Below are 22,950 nucleotides of genomic sequence, written 5' to 3'. Positions count from 1 at the left end.
AGATCCAGATTTAAACAAAGGAGATCAGGCATTTTTAAATAGCTACTTCTAAACTGTGGCTTCTTTCCCTTTATACGTCACGATGTCTCCAACAAACAAATATTCTTTAAACCTGAGTAAAAACCCACGTTTATAATTTGGGTTTTAAACCAGACTGAGTTCTTCTATTTGTGTTATTATTATATTATCTCACTCTTTTGTATGACGCATTTTAGTCAAAAATCTAATTTTCTTAAAATTGTTAAATTAAACGTACTTAACAAAAAGCTACAGCACAGAGATCATTTCTGAAATCTGGTTATCAGTGGACCTCACCTTCATCACTGATAAATAAAAGTTTCAATGTTAATCCAAAAACACTTGGGGTAGTGTAGGGGTAGTGAAATACGTGGCAGCTGCGATATGGTAAATAGGCTGGTACTTATTTAGTGCTCATATACCAGTATCTTGCACTCATTGCCCCTTGTAGGAGTCAGGGACTGAACTACTGAGTAATATACAGCCTTGTTTTACCTCCTGTTCCACAGCAGCCCTATTTTCAGATATAAGTTCCAGATGTAAACAGTCTGATTTGTGCTTCAAAGAATCAACTGTGAGCACTTACATTCTGCTCACAGAGAAGTTTAAGGTCGTCTCTTTGTGGTGAGATGCTCAGCCACTCTTCATCCAAGAGATCCAGCTGGTTGACAGCATGGATATTGGGGCGTCCCCCTTCCATCACTTGGTTGGGGTCCACCGTTAGTTCCTTTACCCTGCAGACCAAAAGAAGAAATAAAGAAACACATCAGATCGCAGCGACCACAGGTCAGACCTGTTCTTAACAAGGCTGATGTTTGGTTTGCGGTTCATGGTTTGTGCAGCATGGCAGCTTCATGACAGCAGTGATGTCATGCACAGGCACAGATGACAATGCTCAATTTCCAGATATCAGTTTTCATGGTAACTGGAGTCTGGGTGTTCAGAGCTCATGTTTAACTAGGCTCTCGCAGAGCTGATGAGCTGATGAGGGATTACAGCACTGTACCCAACCTGCAGGTGCCAGCGCCAATTAATTAGGACTACGGCCGGGATAAGGGATTACCCGCTGAGTGTTTGGCTCAAACAAAAGCTCACCGTGGATGCATTTGCCAAACAGCTAAAAGTCGAGTTTTGCACCAGCATTCTGACTTATCACACCCAGCTATCGCAGTTATCCCTGACATCCGGGGCATGAACAGCGATGAAACAACAGAGCAAATAAAAGACACACCCACACACACAGACAGACAGACATATTGTTCTTCAGGATTTAGCAACACAATTTAAAAAAAAAAAAGTTTTGTCTACAGTTCAGATCAAAGTCAGAGCAGGGATGAAAAGATGAATCACATCAAAACATGCAGATGAAAAACAGAAAGGGGAAGACAGGAAGTGTAGCGCAGTGAGGAGCTGATAAATGAGCTCATGGGTGTGTTCTATAATGCATTAGATACACAAAGGGACAGCATGCACTGTGTGTATTTGTGCGTGTGGTGCTGTGCTTTGGGGAGTGCTTGACCTGCTGGGAGAGGTAGCAGCAAAGTCATCATACTCAAAGGTATTGGTGGGCGAGTGCTCAGGGCGGCTTCCCTGACCGCTCTGGGAGAAGGGGATATCTGACGGACTAATCCCAAACTCCTTCACTCTAAACAGTCATCATACCAGCACACAGAGCAGCAGAGGGCGGGAAACAAGAAGGAAAGAAAGTAGGAAAAAAAGGGGAAGAGGATACAAGAGTCAGAACGAACAAGAGTAAGCAGAGAAATTTGGAGTAGTACAGCTAATTTCAGATTCTATAAAAGCCACTGGACATTACAGAGGAATCCAAAAGAGCTAAAATTTCATAAAGGTGAATAATCCAAGAAGTTCCTGTAGCAAGAAGATACTGTCTAAATCACTGGAGTGGGTTATCTCAACCCCACCTGTTAGCGTAGCGTAGTGTGTTGAGTGTGTTCTCACAGGATGTCATCCCAGGAGAAATGGTTGCAATCTGGAGCAAAAAACAGAATATGTCATTCAGATTTATTTCATATTTATTAACCTGTGGAAGAGATTTGATAACATGGCCAAAGACAGAGGACTGACCATGCATGTGCGTGAGTTTTCCCCAATAAAGGAGTCTCTGAGGACCTGGGTGAGCTTACTGGCTCTGAATGGTGTATGGGGCTTGTTACGACCCAGAGCTCTGATACACTCCTGAAACAACAAGAGAGACATACTTGGTAAATTAAAAAAAAAAAAAAAAAAAAAAAATTACAAATGGAAAAAGTATACATGACATTTCTTTGTTATTTTACAAATCAACAACAAAAAAACGAAGTGGTAGCCAACACTTGGGAAGGAGCTACTCCACTATCCCTTCACTGCACACAGACCTTCAGGGCTAACAAGCTTTTGTTGATCTCTGCTCCCTCCAGACGAGTCTGCCGGTCAGCGCTCGATGTATCCGCCCCCCTCTCATTGCCCGCAAGGTCGATGAGGGAGAACTTTCCATGCATCTTCCCCTTCCTCCGGAGAATGATCTGGAAAACGGCGTGGCTGCGAGATGAGTGAGCGTTGGCGGACGTCTGCCCTGATGTTCTTTTGGGGGGTGATCAAGATGATGATGAAGCAGCAGCAGCGAGGGCAAAAAATTAATAACTTCAGGAGAAGGAATAACATCCCCAAAGAACATGAATATTGTGCTAGACGACGTCTGCATGACAATAAACGAATTTCAGAGTTTTGATCTGATCACTGATCAAATACAAGAACACAAAGTCTTGGAATTCCTGAGAAAGTTCCTGCTGTCATACCTGCAGCTGTTTCCCACTTCAATGAGTTTCAGGACATCCTCTGTGCACTTGACCTCCTTCTCCTGCAGCCCCACCACCTGCACTTGCTGTTTCCCGTCCTCCAATACCCTCAGCTTAGCTTTACGATTCAGAAGGTCAAACACCTACAAACACAGTTCTGTCAGCATTAAATAAAATCTCTCCTTCAGAAAAAAATAAGAAGGAAAAAAATTATCACACATCACTTGCCTTCCCACTGTAGATTTCAAAGAAAGTTGCGTACACTTGTAGATCTAACTTTTTGTAGCTGGGTTTCTTCAACATGAGAAATACATCCCGAGCTGCATAGAAACACACGAGAGATCGAATTCCAAAACAGATCCAACTTATCCTTCAGTCAACAAAGAGCTACATCTAATGTGCTTACCAGCTAATGCATAAATTCCTTTAGAGCAGTCTTGGTTTTTCCCAGAGAAATCGCCACCCATAGTCTGTGACACAATGAAAAAATAAATATATACAAGTTAAAATGTATTTTATACACAAATTATATAAGATGCACTCCAACTACAAGGATAAAAGCCTTCTGTTTTCTTAAAGGCACATTAATTGTAACTCACGTGTGTTTTTCCACTGCCTGTCTGTCCGTAGGCGAAGCAGGTGGCCATGCCTCTCTCAAAAATGGTTTCCACAAGAGGTCTGGCTGTGAACCTGCAGGAGAAGACAAAACACAGTCATGCGCTACTCCATCCCCAAATTTATACATAAAATATTAACAATTCATTCATCTAATTTTGTTTGTTAGTCACCTTTCTTCTGACTAAAGGAATTATATTAACATGGAAAAAAAACAGATTTCAGTTTTTTATTATCTATGAATTTGCAACTTGAAAATGTCAAACTATGGCTGTTATTTGAATTAGTTTGGTTTAGTAACAATGCAAATAGATAAACAGTCATTTGTAGAATGTTTGTAAATGATTAAAAAACCATAAAACGATCACAATCAACACATTTCGGTCAAATTCCGCTGGCCGAGTGGCCAGGTCGCACCCCTCAATGAGTGTGGCTGCGCTGATCCAGGGTTTCCTTCCCCTAGCCGATAATTTGTGGCAAAACACTGACTTGTTCATTTGTAGTTTGTGCATCAGAAACCGTTCAACAATTTTTTCCCCCAGACATAGCTGTCTGCAAACATCTCTCAAAACTAAGCTAAGACAAACACTGCAAATACTGGAAAGTCTGGTTGTTCTTGATTGTGCGCCATTGCTTGGCAGAGATTCTCCGTCTGTGTCTTTGGTTGGCTTATCATGTGCTGCGTCACATAATATGAATCTGACTTGAAATTGAATAAATCTAACAGCTCAGATGTCGCTTCGGGTCACAAACCTGTAAACCATCTCGTTTGTGGTGCTGTCGTCAAAGGCGTAGTCAAAGCGGAAGGTCTGGTTCTCCAGGTAGCGGGTCAGGTCCACTTTTTGTTTAGGTTCATGAACCATCACCACATCCTTACTGGGAATGGTGATCACATCCAAATCTTTCACGGACAACTCTGAAACACAGCAGAGGCGACACTTTCAAATACAACAATATAAAAAAGTACTTAGCACGCAACATGAGGCGAAACTCATCAAAGACCTCACCTTTTTTGTTGAGTGGGCGTTTCCTCACACAAACGCATATTCTGTGCTCTTCAATCTGGGCAGTGCAATGAGAAGGACATTTATTAAACTTTGGATGAAGGTCAATTCTTACCGATCAGGAGCGAAGAAGAATTTTCACCAGGTCTGCTGTGGTCAGGGGCCGGTAGTCTAGACTGGCTCGGAAATCTCGGATCATGTACATGATCTCATAGTTGGGGATGGTGGTGTCCACCTCCTGAAGGACAGACAGACAACATGACAATTACTCTCATGTCAAATAGATACTCACTTCAATGTAAACAACTCTATGGCAAAAAGAAAAAAAAGAAGAACAACATCAGTGTACCTGAGCTCTTTTCTCCCTGAGCTCCTGCTGCTGAAGCCGGCGTCTTTCTCTTTTCTCTTGAAGTTTTTCCACCTCCTTCACGCAGTTTGACTTCCTTCGTGCTGCCATTTAGAAAAGAAAAACAGTAATTCTCCCAGCTTTCACATCATGTATCAACAGCTTTCTCTTCCCCTTTCATCTCGCTTACAATATGTCACTTCTACTACTTTCCCAGCGTCTTCTATCAGCTTTCCTTTCTGTTGGCCTTTATTTAAACAGCAGAGAAACCTTGGGCTGGCTCCAACAAAGCAGAGCAGTGATACAGCTACTACACACCCGGATGCAGCGGCTGGCACACAGTGTCTCCCGCATAACATTAGCTGCTTGCTCTACATAACCAACAAAAGGCCTTTGCAGCACTGTGTTTCAACACCTTTTTATTTTTATTTGTGTCCTCAAACACAACAGGACATGTGACCTCTGAAAGGAAAATTAAAAAAAACAAAGACAAAACCAAAAAACACTTACAATGCAGGATATGTGCCTTGCATTACTGTTTTAATCCAGTCTGATTACAGTAAGAGGCTGTTTCAAATCAAGAATGATCGTCTTAAGAAGGTTATTCCAAAGCTCCCGAGCACCACACCCCCAGATTAGTTTTGTTTCAGGTCAATCAAACTATTAGTCACCATTATAAAGGAACACAAGTTAGCAAACATGTGAGTAAAAGCCACTTTTAATTCAATGCAGAGTTCATCAAAACTATGTTATTCGATTAGCCCCGGCTCAATGCTCGCCGCTGCAGCCCCAGCTTCCCGCTGCAAAGCCCAGCCCAAGCCTTGTGACACAGTCCTGGCCTCCTGCTGGCTCCAGTCCCTGAAAACCCAGACTATCGGAGCAGAGGGATTAATAATCTGCTCTAATCTGTGAGGAGAAGATGAACTGGGTCAGCACCGGGACAAGAAATATAAGACGAACTCAGCACCGTTACTGCTTATGGGCTATTCAGTCTGTGTGGAGGGGAGCTGAGGGGGTGAGGAGGGGGGACAAGGCGTTCACATCATCCTCTCAGCCTTCCAAATGACAGCGAGCACTTTGAATAAAAGGCTATCATTGCTGTCTGAGCCCAGAGACGTAACACACATTACCGCAGGCTCTTCCACGTGTGTGCCCGTGTGTGACTCAGCAGAAACCAGACACACACAAAAAAAAAAAAAGCAGCACAGCCAAACGACACCACGATTTTTTTCCCCTCCTAATACCCAGAAAGCCTGTCTGCTGGATGGATTGTGAGTGTGCTGCTTCTTGTCCACACAACAGCTCTGAGCAGTATGTGGCAGACATTTGGCTGAGCGATCTTCTTGTTTGACTAGCGGTCTATCGGACTCTATTGGAAACTATCAGAATCACTGTGAAGCACTGAGGGCAGGGGTAACATGCAGGTGATACATACAAAGCTGTCCAAACTCCTTTCTGGATAGCGGCTGATGTGAGGACTCTGTGATGAACATGTGGTCAACAAAGACACGACATTAAAAGATTTTGATGGTATGCTTTTGTGCGATCGATGCATTTTTACTAACGCTGACAGTATATTTGGATTAAAAAAAAAGAAAAATCTTATATGGATTATACTTCACATTTACATAAAGGGATTAGGCTAGAAGCTTTTGGCCAACTGCTTAAAACTGGTTTCTTGAAATGATCATTTTCTTGACAAATGTCATGATTGTTACCGTTCTGTAGCTGCTGCTGTGTCTGGGCCTGAGTGGGCTGTGCAGGCTGCTGCGATGGAGGAGGTGGAGCAGGCTCTGGCTGCTGAGGCTGTGGAGGTCTGGCCCGGGTTGGAATTGCTTAAGACACAACACCACAAAGATTAAAATACAAATATCTCTGATCCAAATGCCACTACCAAGCAACACTAACAGCAAACCCCCCCCCCCCAAAAAAAAACAAAACCCTTACACCAAAATAATTAAATGAATGAATATTAAAAAAGGAGGAAGGAGGAGGAAAGAAAAAAAAAGATAATAATAATAATAATGAATAAATACCCAGAATATGTTTACTTTGGTCAAATTTGTTAGCACAACAAACGTGGATGGTTCACGTGTACTGAAACTATAAGGCTGTGAGTGTTATGTTTGTATTTCAGAAAAATGCTTTCTTATAAATAAGGAAGTAGCTGAAAGTAGTGGGTAGTTCTATATATAAATGGATTAGTCAGTATTTATTTATTAATCTTTTTTTTTTTTTTTTTTTTTTTAAACACCGGGTGTCCGTACTGATGCTCCACCAAAGGGATTTGTGTCTCCTCCTGGTAGCTTTTTCTTGTTTGCCAAAAGTGTAAACGACTACACTGGAGTCACTATGTTTGCATTGGAGAACATATTCTATTAAACTATCAATTTTACATTTAAACAACTACTGCCTGTCCATACTACAGTACTGTTTGACCAGTGTTTGCTGCTTGCAATCAGGAAGTTAGTTCTTCCTGATTGCACAGGAAGAGTTGATGGACAAAAAACAAAAACAAAAAACCCCACAGATTTTTTGCATTCTAGTAAAATAATTGCTAAACTAAAGTGGGCAAACTCATGATGGAAATAAACAAAACAAAGACTGACAAACAAAAAAATAGCAATCCATAGAAAGCAAAAATTTCAATAACAATTAAACCACCATAAATATGTGAGGATAATGTTGCAGTTCCTCAAACCTCTATTATCTCTGGATGGAGTATCATTCTTAGGAGGTGCTATCGTCCGTCGGTTCTGTGAGGGGAAACCAAATAAAGAGAAATGACTACTGAGTTAGTTAGTGTGATTCCTACTTTTGTTGTCACAAAGTTCTAGACTTTTCTTATCGTGAGTACTCTGCATACAAAAATACAGAAATACACATGCTTTTTTGGAGGCGGGTGGTTAATGTATCCACATGCTGCAAGCCATACTGTGTGGCACAGATGGAGACACAGAGCGGCACAGGTGCAACAGTACCCTGTTCCCTCACTGGCAGAAATTTTCCTGTAATTTCTGATCATTTGACAAATGTGAATATCAGACAAAAATGTCTAATATTCAGTACTGGGTAAGTAACAATTTAAAATTGGACTTTACTAAAATTCTAGTTAGATCTCTGACAAAGGAAAAACCGTGATGATACAGCTCACGCCGCAAAACACACAAAAACAATCTTGAGTCTGGGTGGGCTGGTGGTGAGACAAAAGGATGGTGGGAACCTTGAGCCCTAAATATTTACTGAATTTAGAAAGAAAAAAACCACTGAAGACTCTCACCTGTTAGTCTATATTTATGACACATGGTGTAATTAACAGGACCAGTTAGCTGGTTCCTGAGAAGGATCGAGGTTCTATAAAAAGATCCATCATACTGAGCCGCACAGGTCACCCGAGGAAGCCTGGGTGCTAGCCCGTGAATGAGGGATGAGGGTGACAAAACAAAGAGCTGCAATTCTGAGCAATGTAAATCACACGCTACACCTTTAGGTGCTCATAAGGTCACACAGCACCACTCACCTTTGCAATTTTGTTGACCTTCACACATGTGGGTGTAGGAGGGGGTGGGGTCTCTGGACTAGGGGCAATTTCTTCATCTGGAGCCACATCTGGATTAAGTGCAAATATACTCTCCAAGTCAATCTGTCCAGAAACAGAGCAGCATAAAGTCAAGTGATTCTGTCTATGACAGGGTGTTCAGTCAGTTTGAAAATACAGTGCATCACAAAAGCCTAAAAAGGGCTTAAATGCGACCAGTTTTGTACATAATTAAGGTGGACAAGAGTCTTCAAACTACCCCCAAGTGCTTATATTTAAACTTGGATGTCTCTTGTGTGCTGAGTAGTCAAAATTATTCATCAGATTTATTGCAGTAAAGCCAAAGGGTGTTGACCACTTTCTAAAACTGCTGCTGAATGTAATTTTTAAAGTTCTGTACTGTAAATTTCACCAACGCTCCATGGGTGAAAAAGCTCAGAGACAGACTTGCTCCATGGACACTTTGTCATTTTGATGGGCTGAGAATCAATGCTGCAATTAATGGACAACTTGCTCCAACTTTCTCATTCGTTTTTATACTTTAAAAATCTAGGCAATGTGCACGCTGTATAAGCATTCACATTATTGAGATCCTCCTGCACTTAACTACTTCTGCATACTTTGTGCTACAGAAACCATTCTGGTATCAAAATGTTCAGCTTTTTCTGGAGAAGTGTGCTTTTATGAAGAATTCAATTTTTTATGGCATTTTGCCACCACTGTGTGATGACATCCCCTGCTCTTTAAACGGTGCTAGAAGAATAATGTGAAAAAACTTCTCTTTTTTTCATGCCCAAATCGTTTGCCTTACATGTATAAGATATACATCAAAACATAGCCATCCCTGTCCTCTTTCATCCAGTGTCATTCAGCAATTTCTCATTTCTCTTTCTGTTTTGTTGGAGGGAAAAAGTAAACAGCCTGAAGCTGCCATCCTCTGCAGTGGTTGCTTTGTTTAAAGTTCTTTCCACAAACTAAAGTTTTCAAACAGTTGTAACATCTCCCTCTGTGTGTTTGTATGTCTCTGAGCTTCTGTGCAGGATTATGATTAAAATTCAGCTAATAACCGGCATGATCATAGACTTGTGTCTTAAACACAACTGGGATGACTCCTTACAATAATCAAGAGGTGCACGACCGGCCGACGCACCACAAAGATTGTGTCTAGCGACACAGGAAGTTATGCCAAAATCGTCACACGGCTAAACATTTATGGATAAACATTTCTCATTTGAGATCATTTTTCATTTTGATGAGCTTCAGCTCCAAGTTTAGCATTTTTGAAGCTCAGTTTTGGTACCTTTTTCGCTTTATTTCGCATATTTTCAGTTTTTGGTACTGTTGCTGGCCGATATTTTGCTAATCTTTTGCAATTAAGCTGATTTAGCAAATTCAGCTTTGAATATTTCAAATATTTTTAAACATTTCAGGCAACATTTTCAAATTGCAGCATTCACATTGCATTTTTGGTAGGAAATGCTTTTTCTAGTATTTTTTATTGTCTTATTTGGACTGTGCGTATGTGCTCCAAAGACAGGGCTGAACCAAATGCAGAAACAGACATTTTTATATAAATAATTCTGCTTATCTTTGTGCTTTTTATTATGTCCATGAAAAATAATTATGAAAATGTGATGCAGCAAGCCTGCCGCCAGATGTACTGTTAAATTTTCACACTGTCTACATGTGATCAGAGCTGCAGGGTGTGCAAGGGGTGATGTGTGGTTGAACATGCAGCTTAGTTGCATAATCACAGCAGCTCCTGAATGCTTTTGGATCTATTATTCATTTCTTTGGAAAATAAAAAGCACTTTGTGCTGTTAAGGAAGCTTTAAGAGGTTAAAAAAAACAGTGGTAAATAGTGGTTTACCTCTTTTCCCTTTGTGTCTCCATTTTCTATCCACTCCACTGTGACGCTCTCATTGTCCTCGTTAAGTGAGGTCACCATCGCCTGATGTATACGTCCTGTAAAAGCACCAGAGATAAGATGAACTCAAACATCAGATTAGCAGAAAAACATAAATAGCTGAAGGTAGAAAATATTGGGACAAAAATCACTGTAGTGCTATGGAAAATTAAAAGCATTTTATTGTTTAGTAAGTACAACAACAACATAACGTTGTTGCATTTGCCATTCAAACCCCATGATTTATGAAATATAAAAAGGTCTAATTATCACCTGCTACCATGATCAGATCTGCATGCAGTCTTGTTAAAATAAAACTGTTTTTATTTGGATATACACTGACTTTAAAGAATATGTTTTTAAATAATATACTATATAACAGGGTAGGCAATCTTTCTGATGACGAGTGCCATCTAAAATTTTATGATTGCATTAGCAATAAATTTAATAACACTCTATATTAACAGTTACACACTATATAGAACCACTTTATAGAATTATATTTGTTCGCAGATGTTGGCAGCTGTCAGCGAATAGTTATCAGCTATTTTGAAACAAAAAAAGACATTTTTATCCATAACAGCAAATGAACTGTACAACAGAAAATACAAATGCTATTTATGGTCTCCTCACAACAATAAGTAAAATAAACTGGGCCAATATGGCATGTTTGTTAATACAGGGATACACATGTTAATGTGATCTCTGGTCTCCCACTCAGAGACACAGGTCTCCGAGTGTCCAGCATTCAGACGGCTACCTGAGGACACTCTTCATATGAGAGAAAATCTGCTCACACAGATATGTAGAGCCAAATACTGTCAATAAGGCCTCTGCAATGTTCTGAAGACAGTTAAACTTGTCAGGTAGTGATGTCCAGCAGGTGAAAATGCAAGCTCCATGAACACGCACAGCTATGGATTCCAGCTGCTTCGATGTTGCATTAACTGGCATTAACTCAGCCAGTTAATGTGAGACAAATTCAGCTGCTCATTAAAGATTTCTGGTTTGATCAGAAAAGAAAACATTGGTCCATACACCTGAAAGTCCTAAAAACACATTGTGAATTCTGTCTCGAGCACAACGAATGTGTCTATCCGAGCTAATTTGCGATGTGCACCGCTGGCCTGGCCATTTATTTTTAATGCACCTTCTCAGATTAATTCACTGCGTGTCGTGCCAAGGGCTGGACTGGGACAAAAAAATCAGCCCGGGCATTTTGACTAGAGACCGGCCCACCAGGTATTAAAGCCATAAAGCCTTTGAATGAAAACAAACGCTGTTGTGACAGTGATGTACTGTCTTGTTGGTATATGTATGATTTCTATTCATTTTACATCAGATAAAAACTTTGGCTGTAAGCTTCAGATAATTATTTAATAACAGCCAGACATTTTAAATGAGAATAAGAAAGTATTTCTTTGTGCCCCCCTTTCCCTGTTAATGCCCTACCTGGCCCCCTGGCAAAACTTTGCTAGACCCGCCCCTGCACAGTTACCAGCTGTCAGCTACATAGAAAAGGATCCTGGTGTTATTTGTCTCTCAGAAACAGTTCATAACTTCCCGTCAACTCATTCATGTCACCTAAAGGTAAGCCTGTTTCTCCATCACCTGTTCAGCTCTGATGATTCAGTAAGGACATCTCCTGGTTTCATCCTCATGTTTCCCTCTCACCAGATAACCAAACCGATATCATGACCAGCAGCTTTACAGCTGTGGCTCCAGCAAACATCAGCTGATACTAGAAATTAATATTAAATAAATTCTAACAACAGCTTATCAAGCTTAAACGTGCTGCTGTTGTTTAGCGCGATGTCCGGCGGTTTCCTTTTTCTGGCGCAAAGTGGGCGACAAACAATAGAGTACAGCTGATCAGCTGATCATTGATCAGTTTCATGATTGAAGTAACAACAGGAGAGAGAGGAGAGAAGAGGCAGCTGTGCAGCATAACGACAGAATAACTCCTTTGTGTCTTTTTCCATTCTAGCTGAAGTCCGGGACAAACTGTTCCTTTTCAGCTCAATACAAAACGCATAATATTTTCTCTGAATGCGGGACGACTCCGTCTTTTTACGGGACGGTTGGCAACTCTAATAACTAACCTTATGAATAAAATAAAGTTCGCTACAACAATGCTGATGAAAACTCCGTCATGCTAGCTAGTACGCAGTACGAGTTATTGTAACTGACTGTAAAAAGTCAGCACAATGAAAATAAACTACACCAAACTTGGTTTATATTTGACCCAGATAGACAGGTAGGTCATAACTTCTTACCTGAAGTTCAGTTCACCTGACACTCGGACCAGCGGCCGCCTCGGGTCTCTGCTCCTCCTGCCTCCCCTCTCCCTCATCCACCTACCAGCCTCCACCACTTGATAATGTTACTGAATCTGTGGAAGCTCCGCCATAGCCACCACCAAACGAGTTATTTTTACACACCGGCCAGCATCTGGCCAATCCACCACCTGTCATTTTTTTATACCCTTACAAAAAATAAATAAATAAAAAAATCATCCGCCCACCGAGCAAATGCCCGGTATGCCCGATGACCAGTCCAGCTATGGTCGTGCCATCAGTTAACCCTTCGCGTGCCAACTGTAGCACGCGTGCTTAGGGTTGCCGACCCCTGCTATATTATAATTGTTGTGTGACGACCCACTGATGTATTCTATACATTTTCAGTTCTGTTTCTGAAGTGTTGTGCTCCAACTTTTTTATTATTATGCCATATACATTTAACCTAGCTTCAATTAAACCATTTCATTACTAATTATATAAGCTTATATTCACCTTTATCCTCACAAACAAAGAATCTAGTTCCAGATAATGCAGGCGTTTCAGTGAAATGTTACCAACACAAAACCCGCCTATGCTCACCAACAGAGGCTTTTATTTCATTTCCATTGTTCTGTAAGTGACTGAACAAATTGGGTTTCTTGTGAGAGGAAGGCAGCAGGCTGAGGCTAATCTTGGTAAGTTCAGACCAGGAGGTTTGATAATGAAACGTTAGCGAGACTCGGATAACGGAGATGAGAGCAGCCTCTGTGCTTCTCTCCGCCCCTCTGTCTTCAACACTGCAATACTAACAGCTGGAGAAAAAAAAAAGAAAAAGGACAAAAAAGAAAAAAAGCTGCTCAGCCCTCCCATTTCTGCCTGTGCAGATCCAACTGCATGCTGCAAAATCCCTTCACTATCTAAGCTCCAGTATCCATTATTTAGAGACACAAAGAGAGCAGGCCAGCAAAGATGCTTTCAGTGTTCTCATGTGCTGAACATTTGATCAATTTACCATACAAATGTTTCACATTTGCAAAAAGCAGGGAAAATGATTTTCTCGCAGGGCAGCCATTTATTCAACAGAATGCATATGTTCTATTTGTTAGGTATATATCGCGCACTTGTGATAGCGTTATTTCCTTAAAATTTTGGTGATTTAGCAAGATGTGGACATCCAGTATTTGAGCCATTCCTGTGTGCATTTATAGAGGATACAAACAGCCACAAAAATACACAGAATAACAAAGTTAACCCAACCCCCCACCCTAAAAAAAAAAAAAAAAAATTAGTTGAAATTGATTTACAATAAATCACAAAGTTTTAAAATGTAAGAGTGGTTTTATACTTGGTCCCTTTCAGCCCTCAAAACTAATTTAGTTTCTGAACACTCATTGTGGTTCATGTAATCTGTCACCTGTAAACACAAAGGGTTTTTTTGTTGTTGTTGTCATTACCTCCCAGCTGGATGGATAGATATATAATTAAATTATTAATTGATTTAAGTATCATGTTCATGTGCAATGACAGCTTATCTTACAAGAGAAACTTATACTACAATTCATTTGGTTTTGTTATTAGCAGGCAAGATGCTTTCACATTTTATTATCAGAGAAATCAGCCACATGCTATTATAGAAAACTTCCATACAGGCAGTAATGATAATAGTAACTAATCCAAACATAGACATGAATTTAAACAGGAAATGTACATGTAGCTTTTTTTTTTTTTTTTATTCTACTGCTGATCAGATGTTTACCAACAGTATACAGTCATCCCCCACTATATCGCAGTAGAGCAGGGCGATATGGCCAAAAATATTTATCACGATATATATTTGAAAATTTGAGATAACGATATAACTAACGATATAATTGATGTGAGACAAAATACAAAATACAACTCTACAACTTTACTAGCGCAAAAACAAAAACATCCATTTATTTTCACTTAAACAAGCAGCTGTTTTTTATTTTGCGTGTCGTGCCAAGGGCTGGACTGGGACAAAAAAATCAGCCCGGGCATTTTGACTAGAGACCGGCCCACCAGGTATTAAAGCCATAAAGCCTTTGAATGAAAACAAATGCTGTTGTGACAGTGATGTACAGTCTTGTTGGTATATGTATGATTTCTATACATTTTACGTCAGATAAAAACTTTGTGCCCCCCTCTCCCTGTTAATGCCCTACCTGGCCCCCTGGCAACACTTTGCTAGACCCGCCCCTGCACAGTTACCAGCTGTCAGCTACCTAAAAAAGGATCCTGGTGTTATTTGTCTCTCAGAAACAGTTCATAACTTCCCTTCAACTCATTCATGTCACCTAAAAGGTAAACCTGTTTCTCCATCACCTGTTCAGCTCTGATGATTCAGTAAGGACATCGACTGGTTTCATCTTCACGTTTCCCTCTCACCACATATCCAAACCGATATCATGACCAGCAGGTTTACAGCTGTGGCTCCAGCAAACATCAGCTGATACTAGAAATTAATATTAAATAAATTCTAACAACAGCTGATCAAGCTTAAACGTGCTGCTGTTGTTTAGCGCAACATCCGCTGGTTTCCTCTTTCTGACGCAAAGTGGGCGATAAACAAACAAGAGAGACGATCAGCTGATCATTGATCAGTTTCATGATTGAAGTAGCAATAGAAGAGGGGGGGGAGATAAGAGAAGAGGCAGCTGTAAATACAGAATAACTCCAGCTTTGTGTCTTTTTCCATTCTAGCTAAAGTACGGGACAAACTGTGTCTCTTCTCAGCTCAATACGAAACGCGTAATATTTTCTCTGAATGAGGGACCATTCCATTTTTTAAGGAGCTGTTGGCAACTCTACTAACTAACCTTATGAATAAAATAAAGTTCACTATCAGTAACATCATAGCAACCGAACAGCTGTATAGAAACGCGTCATGCTAGCTCACGCAGTATGAGGTATTGTAACTGACTGTAAAAAGTCAGCACAACGAAAATAAACTACACCTAAACTTGGTTTATATCTGACCCAGATAGACTGCAGGTCATAATTTCTTACCTGAAATTCAGTTCACCTGACACTTGGACCGACGGCCACCTCGGGTCTCTCCTCCTGCCTCACCTTCCCTCATCCACCTGTTGCCTCTGTGGAAGCTCCGCCATAGCCACCACCAAACAACTGAGTTATTTTTACACATCGGCCAACATCTGGCCAATCCACCACCTCTCATTGTTCATGCCGTTACAAAAATAAATAAATAAATAAGTCATCAGCCCACCATACAAACGTCTGATGGCTAGTCCAGCTATGTTAACTTGTTAATCTTTCGCCGAAAAAATGTTTTCCGCAGTGCCGTCTTTCGTGCTTGGCTCTCCTACCTTTGCTAACATGATGCTCATAGTGCAGAAGCCGGTGCTGCATTCACTTACCCTCGAATATCTGAGCTTCACTGTGAAACCATAATCGTACATTTGATATTTCATTAAATTTTATTGTTTTAGCTTCGGGGTGGCACCTGGGGTGGCCAGTCTGGTTGGGGGGGTGGCCTGTGCCCCCCCAGGCCACCCCGTTGGACACGCCACTGCGTTCATCCTCCAGCTTCACTGTTTATGTTATGCTAACTTAGCTGTGTTGCTAGCGATCACATAGCACATCATTATATACCAGCTAGTCCAACTTCAGTAACCCTACAAACGTCACTGCTATTTCGTTTTCTGTCTTCATTTATGTTGGAAGTGATAGCAGAGCTGTAAGTTTTAATTTTTTCAGAAATCTCTCAGTCAGAACATGGTATACCATGGTTAGGTAACTAGCGAAACTAGCGAGCTACCTTCCGCTAACTTCCTGCTAACTTCTAACTCCTGTAAATGTAATAAAGTCTGTTTTCATGGATGCCTGGATGTTAAACTTAATTGTTACACCTGTTAAGCAGCAATCGTGATTGTTTTATTAAAGATGAAAGAATTTAGACAGTTCTTAACTCTCAGTGTGCCACAGTGTTCGTTTGACTTTGGGACCTGAAACGGATGGAGTTTTGGACCCAGATTACTCCCAGATTTACAAGCACCTTAGTCCGACATATACGGTAATAATGACGGTCCGCTTGCATGTTCTACAAAAAAAAAAAAAAAAAAAAAAAAAAAGTGCTTTGGTGGGTATCTGATGGATGAACACCAAACCAGTTCTGCATCACTGAAGTTGCACCATTTTTATAAACCGATTCTGTTCCATCCGTTTCATTCAATGATCCGCTTTCCCCCTTTTCATTTTCCGCTGCTGCCATGCTTCTTCGGCCATGTGCGTATGAAAACAAAGGCACTGCGCATGCGCGTATTACCCATATTCTATCGCAATATTTTCTTATCGTTGCCTAACATTGTACTGGTATTACCGTGAACGGTATAATATGGCCCAGCCCGATATCGCAGTTCACTATTTGTGGCCTCGCTGTTTCGCAGATTTTTTTTTGTGCAATTTCAATTTGTCAATCAATCTCATGCAGTGTCTCCTGTACAGTAAAGAATGCGTTCGGCTTATCAAATTTACATATATCTTCGATCACTAGCAGTGGGACTTGTCACCGGCGGGTGCCTTTGGTTTCATTGTATAATACCGCACTTATTTTTCTACGAAGGTTTGAACTTTGAGAGTGTTTAAACAAGAGAGAAAAGTGTGAAAATGTTCATGCCTGTCTGAGAAAAGTGTATAAAGTGTGTAGTGAGGGGTTTTACAGCCTTAAAACATCTATAATAATTGTAAAAAATAAAGTTGGCTACTTCGCGGATTTCACTTACCGCGGGTTATTTTTAGAACGTAACTCCCGCGATAAACGAGGGATCACTGTAATAAAAATGTCCCAATAGAGATCGACAGACCATGTGACTGATCGCTTTACCCATCGGCTTCCAGTGGCTGTCATGCGACTGGCTATGGCAGTTAATAATACAGCTTCTTGCCATTCTTTGTGTCTCCGTTTATCTCTGTAACTGTTGTCTTGTAATAGCCCGTGCGCGCTAGCCACTTGTACCTACAATCCTTTGCGGTTTTACTCCGGAAATTACGTCACATTTTCGATGTCTATAGCTTTGATGGAGGTTGGCACCGAGTCTGAGGAACAAACTGTCTGTAGGGTTGACTGGAGTAGACAGATCTACTCTAAGATCCTGTGTGGCTGTTACGACTAGGTCGCTTTGGACCCTAGGCACGAGCCCTGAATGGTAACAAGATATTTCTGCCCGTTTTCTCCTCATACACATCAACTTGCACTGTAATGAAGGAAGTATTCACATCCTTTACCCAAGTAAAAGTACTAACACTATACTTGTACTAATTAATTAGTTACTTAATTAGTTAGAAAAAGCTCCAAAAACAGTCGAGGAGTCGAGGTCTGAGGGCTCTAAAGAGTGAACAGGAAGATGACCTAGAGTCAGAGTTGAAGGGTACCAGAAAAATCAGGTCTTTGTTTAAAATGCAATCACACTATAAACACAAAAAGAACTAATTTCTCTTTTGTTGGTCCACTTTAAGATTGTTGAGTTTGCGTCTTCTAAAAAGAACGATATGTAAAAACACTCTTGGGTGTCAGAAGCTATAAAAAGTTCTGTTTCCATTAGTGCTACTCATAACCAGATGGGTGACCTATCACAGGTATTGGTCCACCACAAACTACATTCATCCACAAAAACTGGTCTTTGGAAAGATAGACTCTGAAAAAAAATCTAGCTAAATTATACAGTGACTGGGGGGAAGAGACATGTGACATTAAATGTCACACCTCCAAGAGTAGCAGCACTCAGAGGATTTATGGAAACAACTGTGCTAAGCATGGCTCTCCAAATCACTGCTCCATCCTGCTAACCACCCTGGAAAAAAACGGCTGCCTGCTTTTGTAAATGTCAAGCAGCAAGCCACCGACCACAGACTTCCTGTGGCTTCATCGCGATCAGACTCAATAAACTACTTGGTGCATAAGTAACAGCAGCAGAGAAGAGAACAACTTCGCCCAAACTACTTTGATAAAACGAGACAAATGTCCTATTATTTTATAATATGTAAATCTGAAATTTAAAAATGAAACAATATGGAATGTAAGGGGTTATAAATAACCAATAATTATCTAAAACATAATAATAGCAACAACAAAAATATAATTTTACACAAGAAAATCTGCAGCCCGATACATGTACTACTTAGGTGGTAACCAACAGACACCGCACGATGTTATCACATTACTTAATTAATGATACGATACAATGACAATTTTTAACATTTTTCAGCATGCTGAGTACTGCAGTAACATATATTCTGATTTATGGCCGTTTTTCAACTCAAAGTTAAATAAAGAAGGCGGCCATGAAGTTAACAGTTAACACAATTAAGTACACTTTAGTTATTATTTTGAGATTGTCAAGCACACCAACACTGTCAGTGAAGCCTGGACATAAATGGTGCCAAAAAGACCGAGTCAGCATGCTATCAGCCTGTGACTGAATGGGATCAAGCAAGCAATTACATCCAATCAGTTTCTGATAATAAAGTAATTAGCTGTGATGAATCATCAAAAAATGCTGTCTACATAGGAAGAAATTCACATATAATTATTAAAGTTGGTCTCAGTAACCTTCCTGATCTACAGGAATATCACCAGAATACAATCAACTGGCAGCCAGTTAAGCTGAGTCCCCTTGAGTTGTGCTCATTGACAAAGACTCATTCAGACTGTCTGTCTGCATTTATAAATTACACAGCAATTATTTATGAGTCTCTAACAATCTCTGAGAGCGACTGCAGTGAGTCCAAGTCCAACTGTGAGTGTTTGCTGGTCTGTCTCTCTGTGCTGGCCCTGCGATACAACCCGTTTAGGGTCTAGTTTGCCTCTCACACTGCGACAGCTGGGATAGATCCACCCCTAACGCTGACCTCAGTGGATAAGTGGTTAAGAAAATGAATGGATTAAATGATACATAAACACACTATTCTGTTTTTTATTACAGAGATGGAGATGTATTTATTTCCCAGACACAAAGGAGGAAATAAATAGCAACAACCCCCTCCCCCTCCAAATCAATCATCAGCCAAATTGTTATTTTAATCACCCATGAACACCACATCTCCAGTTAGAAGTTCTCTTAAAATACAGTACAATACACCTATTAATGGCCAGACCTCCCTACTATTATACATACTGTTATAAAAAATGCCCAATAAATATCAAACCGAAGTCCTTGAACTATACTATTATAAAAGGGGTAGATCTGTTACATTAAAGTGACAGCTAAATGACACAATGCTCAACAGGTACTAGGGGTTGAGTGGATAAAGTTCGTCTCACTCTAAATGTCAATTTTACACAGGTCATTAGGTTCAGATATAATAAGGACAAGGCTTGTTTTAGGCTCATTCATAACAACCCACAAACACAAGAATAACACTAAGGCAGTGTAACTGTCATATGATCCTGCTGAAACTGATGAAGTGATCACTTTCCTCCCAAGTCTGCTAACTTTGCAAGATGTTTGTTGTGTCAATGAGCCAACAGTTGGATCTTCACTGTAAAATGCCAGCAATTCGTCTTTTCTGCTATCAGACGAGACTGTTTAACTGAGCCTTATAGTGAGTGCAAATGCCAAGAGAGGCAGTCATGATGAACCCATAATGCAACAGTACAAGACATTTCCCATGAAGAGGCTAAGCAATGGTGCTGCTTGTAGACATTTGCTGTTAGCAGTGGCAGGAACTATGTAAACTGAACCTCAATAGCAGTAAATGGCACTAAACACAACACTGAACATCAGGAGCTTGTGTAACCTGTTGTACCCAGAAACGCATGTTTTAAAGTACTAACAGCATAGGTATTAAAAAACGATTTATTGATTTAATTAAAAGTAAAATTATTATTTTTGTTATTACATTTACTTTCAAATGGCAAGGCAGACATGCCTTTTAATAATCGAGAAGTGACAAATTTCCTTAACTGGAAACTATCCTACCGTTCTTTCTGCAAAGCTACAGACCCAAACGGACAGGTTTCAAGGACACAGCATACGTCCAGACACTGTACATCTACAAGATCCACATGAGCTATTGTGCAGCTGTACTCTCTGACCTTGCCAAAGACGGGAATATTTATTTCCCCCCCAGACTTTAATAAACTCTAACGGCTGCCTACATCTTCCTCACAGACATACACTGTATCCTTAGACTTAAAAGAGCTGAAATACCAAGTCACAACCGGGCTTGTTTTACTGAATCCCCCATCAAGTGCCCCACTTTTTTACTAAAACCTTGCTGAATGGGTACACTGACACCTCCCAGGAGCAGAAGGGGCTTAAAATGGGGTGCTCTAGTTCTGCTAAGCCTGTGGAATAAACAAAACCCTCAAAGCATCGTTTTCACCCACAGAACCAGAGACACCTATTAATGAAACCATATCAACATGGCACACATTCAGAAAAAAATGATGTAGTGTACAAACACCACACAGACCCTTGCCTCTCCGGTACTCCACTCTGCTCTGAAAGACTTTAAAATATATAAAATGCCAAACCATAATATTTTACTTAAAAACAAACAAACAAACAAACAAACAAAAAAGATAAAAAGAAAAGAGGAAAGCCCAAAAATTAATACTCAATATTGATATCCAGGAACAATTAAGAGTATAATACCTTTAAAGGTGCACACATCATCCTCTGATGACTGGAGGTAGTCTAATTAAACTGCTCCTAATTATTTTCTATAAGACCTAGCTCTCAACAGGAATAAATATGAAATGGAAAAAACACAGAGGGAGCGAGTGAGTCCTGGCAGAACAGAGGGAGCCGGCTGCAACAGATGGGGTGGTGGCTAATAGCATGAATCTGGCTTGAATCTGAACCAGTCCCCAGAGAGAGAGGGAGAGGGCAATCCCTGCTCTGGATACAACACCAGACAGACAGAACTGGTTCTTTCTGCAGCCCTGCTGTGCATCTAGTTCACATCTCACTCTTGATCTTAGGACAGAGATTATGGATTTAGGGACATTACCAATGATACTAACCAGCACCAGTGGCTGCAGCACACCTCTGGCACTAGCTTTCAAGCTTATTCCCGTGTGCTTTGTGTACAAGATTGGTGCTGTTTGAGGGTTTGTTGCAAAACAATTTCACTGGGTGTAGCAAAGTCCCAAAAGGACCAGCAGGAATGACACAAACTTCTGTGTCATCTTTGGCTCTATAGCCCTGAAGCAATGCCGAACAACTACACAGAGCAGCAAGAATAAAGCTGGCATTCACAGAAAGGAGAGTCATACAACAACCAGCCTCTCCCTTTTCTCGGTCTACTCATCTGCTAGCCTTCAGAAACAACTTCAGCTCATGTGAATGCAGTTTAACCCCCCTTTTTTGTAAGCTATTATGGCTACATTTGTAGTACCACTACAGAAAACCGAGGGCATCAGTAGATGCCTCATATTTAAGGTTACACTATCTACAATTATATATCCTTGGCATTGCCTCTATTAAATAAAACACTATCATCTTTTATGACCCATGCAATACCAAGAGTAATAGAGGAAATAAAGGAAAGAGTTATAAAAAAATGGCTTACGTATATGCTCTTATTACAAATGTATTTTTATGGCAAATGACCGTGATAAAAGACAATATTAATACAGGATTTTAGACCTCAAAAGGGTTTCCATAACAACTAGCGGTTCGGTTTATTGACAGAGCATTTAATAAGCTAACAATGAAAGAAAGCGGGGATAAAATATAACCAAAAACCAAAGTGCATGTTAACGAAACCGATTTTACTGCAGAGCCACTGCTGTGTGAAGCCGGGAAACAGCACACAGCCTTTGGCTAGCCATAAGCTAACGCTAATCTTGCCGTCTACGTTAGTTAGCTAAGCTAACCGGGTTAGCAATCCCGCTAGCTTGGCTAATTATAATTTTGAATTCCCTGTTATAATAAATAATTTAAGAGACTAGGTGTCGCTAGAGTTAATATGTTTGTATGTTTGATAAATTCCAATCAAAGACATTTGCTGTTATCTAATGATAAGAATCTAGAGGTATCGGGAAATATCTTCTGAATGGGCATGCTAACAAAGGTAAGGCGCCCATTCAAAGGCTTAGGCCGTGCCGAAACTCTCCGCCCTGACAACTAATATGAATCTGCAGCTAGCGTTACGCTCTGCAGCCAGAAACAACGGTTGCTATATTCAACAGCAGCGCAGCAACAAAGATCCCCAAACAACTTACACATCGCGACGGGAAAAATAAATAGACAGGGTAAAACTTACCATCGCTGCGTTTTATCTCCACATAGGTACCAACGACTATCTTCCCAAAGCCAGACGCCATTCTACATCACTTAAAAATGAACAAATACAGGACTAGAGACTTATTGTAAGCCGAGTAAAATCAGCTTCTTTGGCAGTCTTTGGTTTGGGAGGAAGATGCAGTCAGTGGCAGCATTACGCATTACGTCAAGAGCA

At 40.5% G+C, this 22,950-nt stretch overlaps 1 protein-coding gene across 4 annotated transcripts in view; it reads right to left on the bottom strand.

Moving 5' to 3' along the window:
- The window catches only part of kif2a (kinesin family member 2a), a 24,273-nt gene extending 1,323 nt beyond the window's left edge, over positions 1 to 22,950 (bottom strand). The window contains exons 1-19 of one of the 4 annotated variants that reach the window (XM_080893021.1): positions 22,756 to 22,950; positions 10,187 to 10,281; positions 8,299 to 8,421; positions 7,480 to 7,534; positions 6,497 to 6,613; positions 6,214 to 6,258; positions 4,782 to 4,882; positions 4,575 to 4,670; positions 4,436 to 4,490; positions 4,182 to 4,344; positions 3,413 to 3,503; positions 3,220 to 3,283; positions 3,042 to 3,133; positions 2,814 to 2,956; positions 2,394 to 2,598; positions 2,104 to 2,214; positions 1,941 to 2,008; positions 1,538 to 1,663; positions 605 to 752 (exon numbers count right to left, since the gene is read on the bottom strand). In XM_080893021.1, coding sequence (XP_080749147.1) covers positions 605 to 752; positions 1,538 to 1,663; positions 1,941 to 2,008; positions 2,104 to 2,214; positions 2,394 to 2,598; positions 2,814 to 2,956; positions 3,042 to 3,133; positions 3,220 to 3,283; positions 3,413 to 3,503; positions 4,182 to 4,344; positions 4,436 to 4,490; positions 4,575 to 4,670; positions 4,782 to 4,882; positions 6,214 to 6,258; positions 6,497 to 6,613; positions 7,480 to 7,534; positions 8,299 to 8,421; positions 10,187 to 10,281; positions 22,756 to 22,816 — 1,959 coding nt within the window. In that variant the 5' untranslated portion in view covers positions 22,817 to 22,950. The remainder of the gene's footprint in view (positions 1 to 604; positions 753 to 1,537; positions 1,664 to 1,940; positions 2,009 to 2,103; positions 2,215 to 2,393; positions 2,599 to 2,813; positions 2,957 to 3,041; positions 3,134 to 3,219; positions 3,284 to 3,412; positions 3,504 to 4,181; positions 4,345 to 4,435; positions 4,491 to 4,574; positions 4,671 to 4,781; positions 4,883 to 6,213; positions 6,259 to 6,496; positions 6,614 to 7,479; positions 7,535 to 8,298; positions 8,422 to 10,186; positions 10,282 to 22,755) is intronic. The other 3 variants (XM_080893023.1, XM_080893022.1, XM_080893024.1) reach the window with 3 other exon arrangements.

This window comes from Rhamphochromis sp. 'chilingali' (assembly GCF_963969265.1).
Source record: "Rhamphochromis sp. 'chilingali' genome assembly, chromosome: 10".
Classification (NCBI taxonomy): Eukaryota; Metazoa; Chordata; class Actinopteri; order Cichliformes; family Cichlidae; genus Rhamphochromis; species Rhamphochromis sp. 'chilingali'.
Note: the sequence above shows the minus strand (reverse complement) of the source record. Positions and strands in the feature narration are given on the sequence as shown.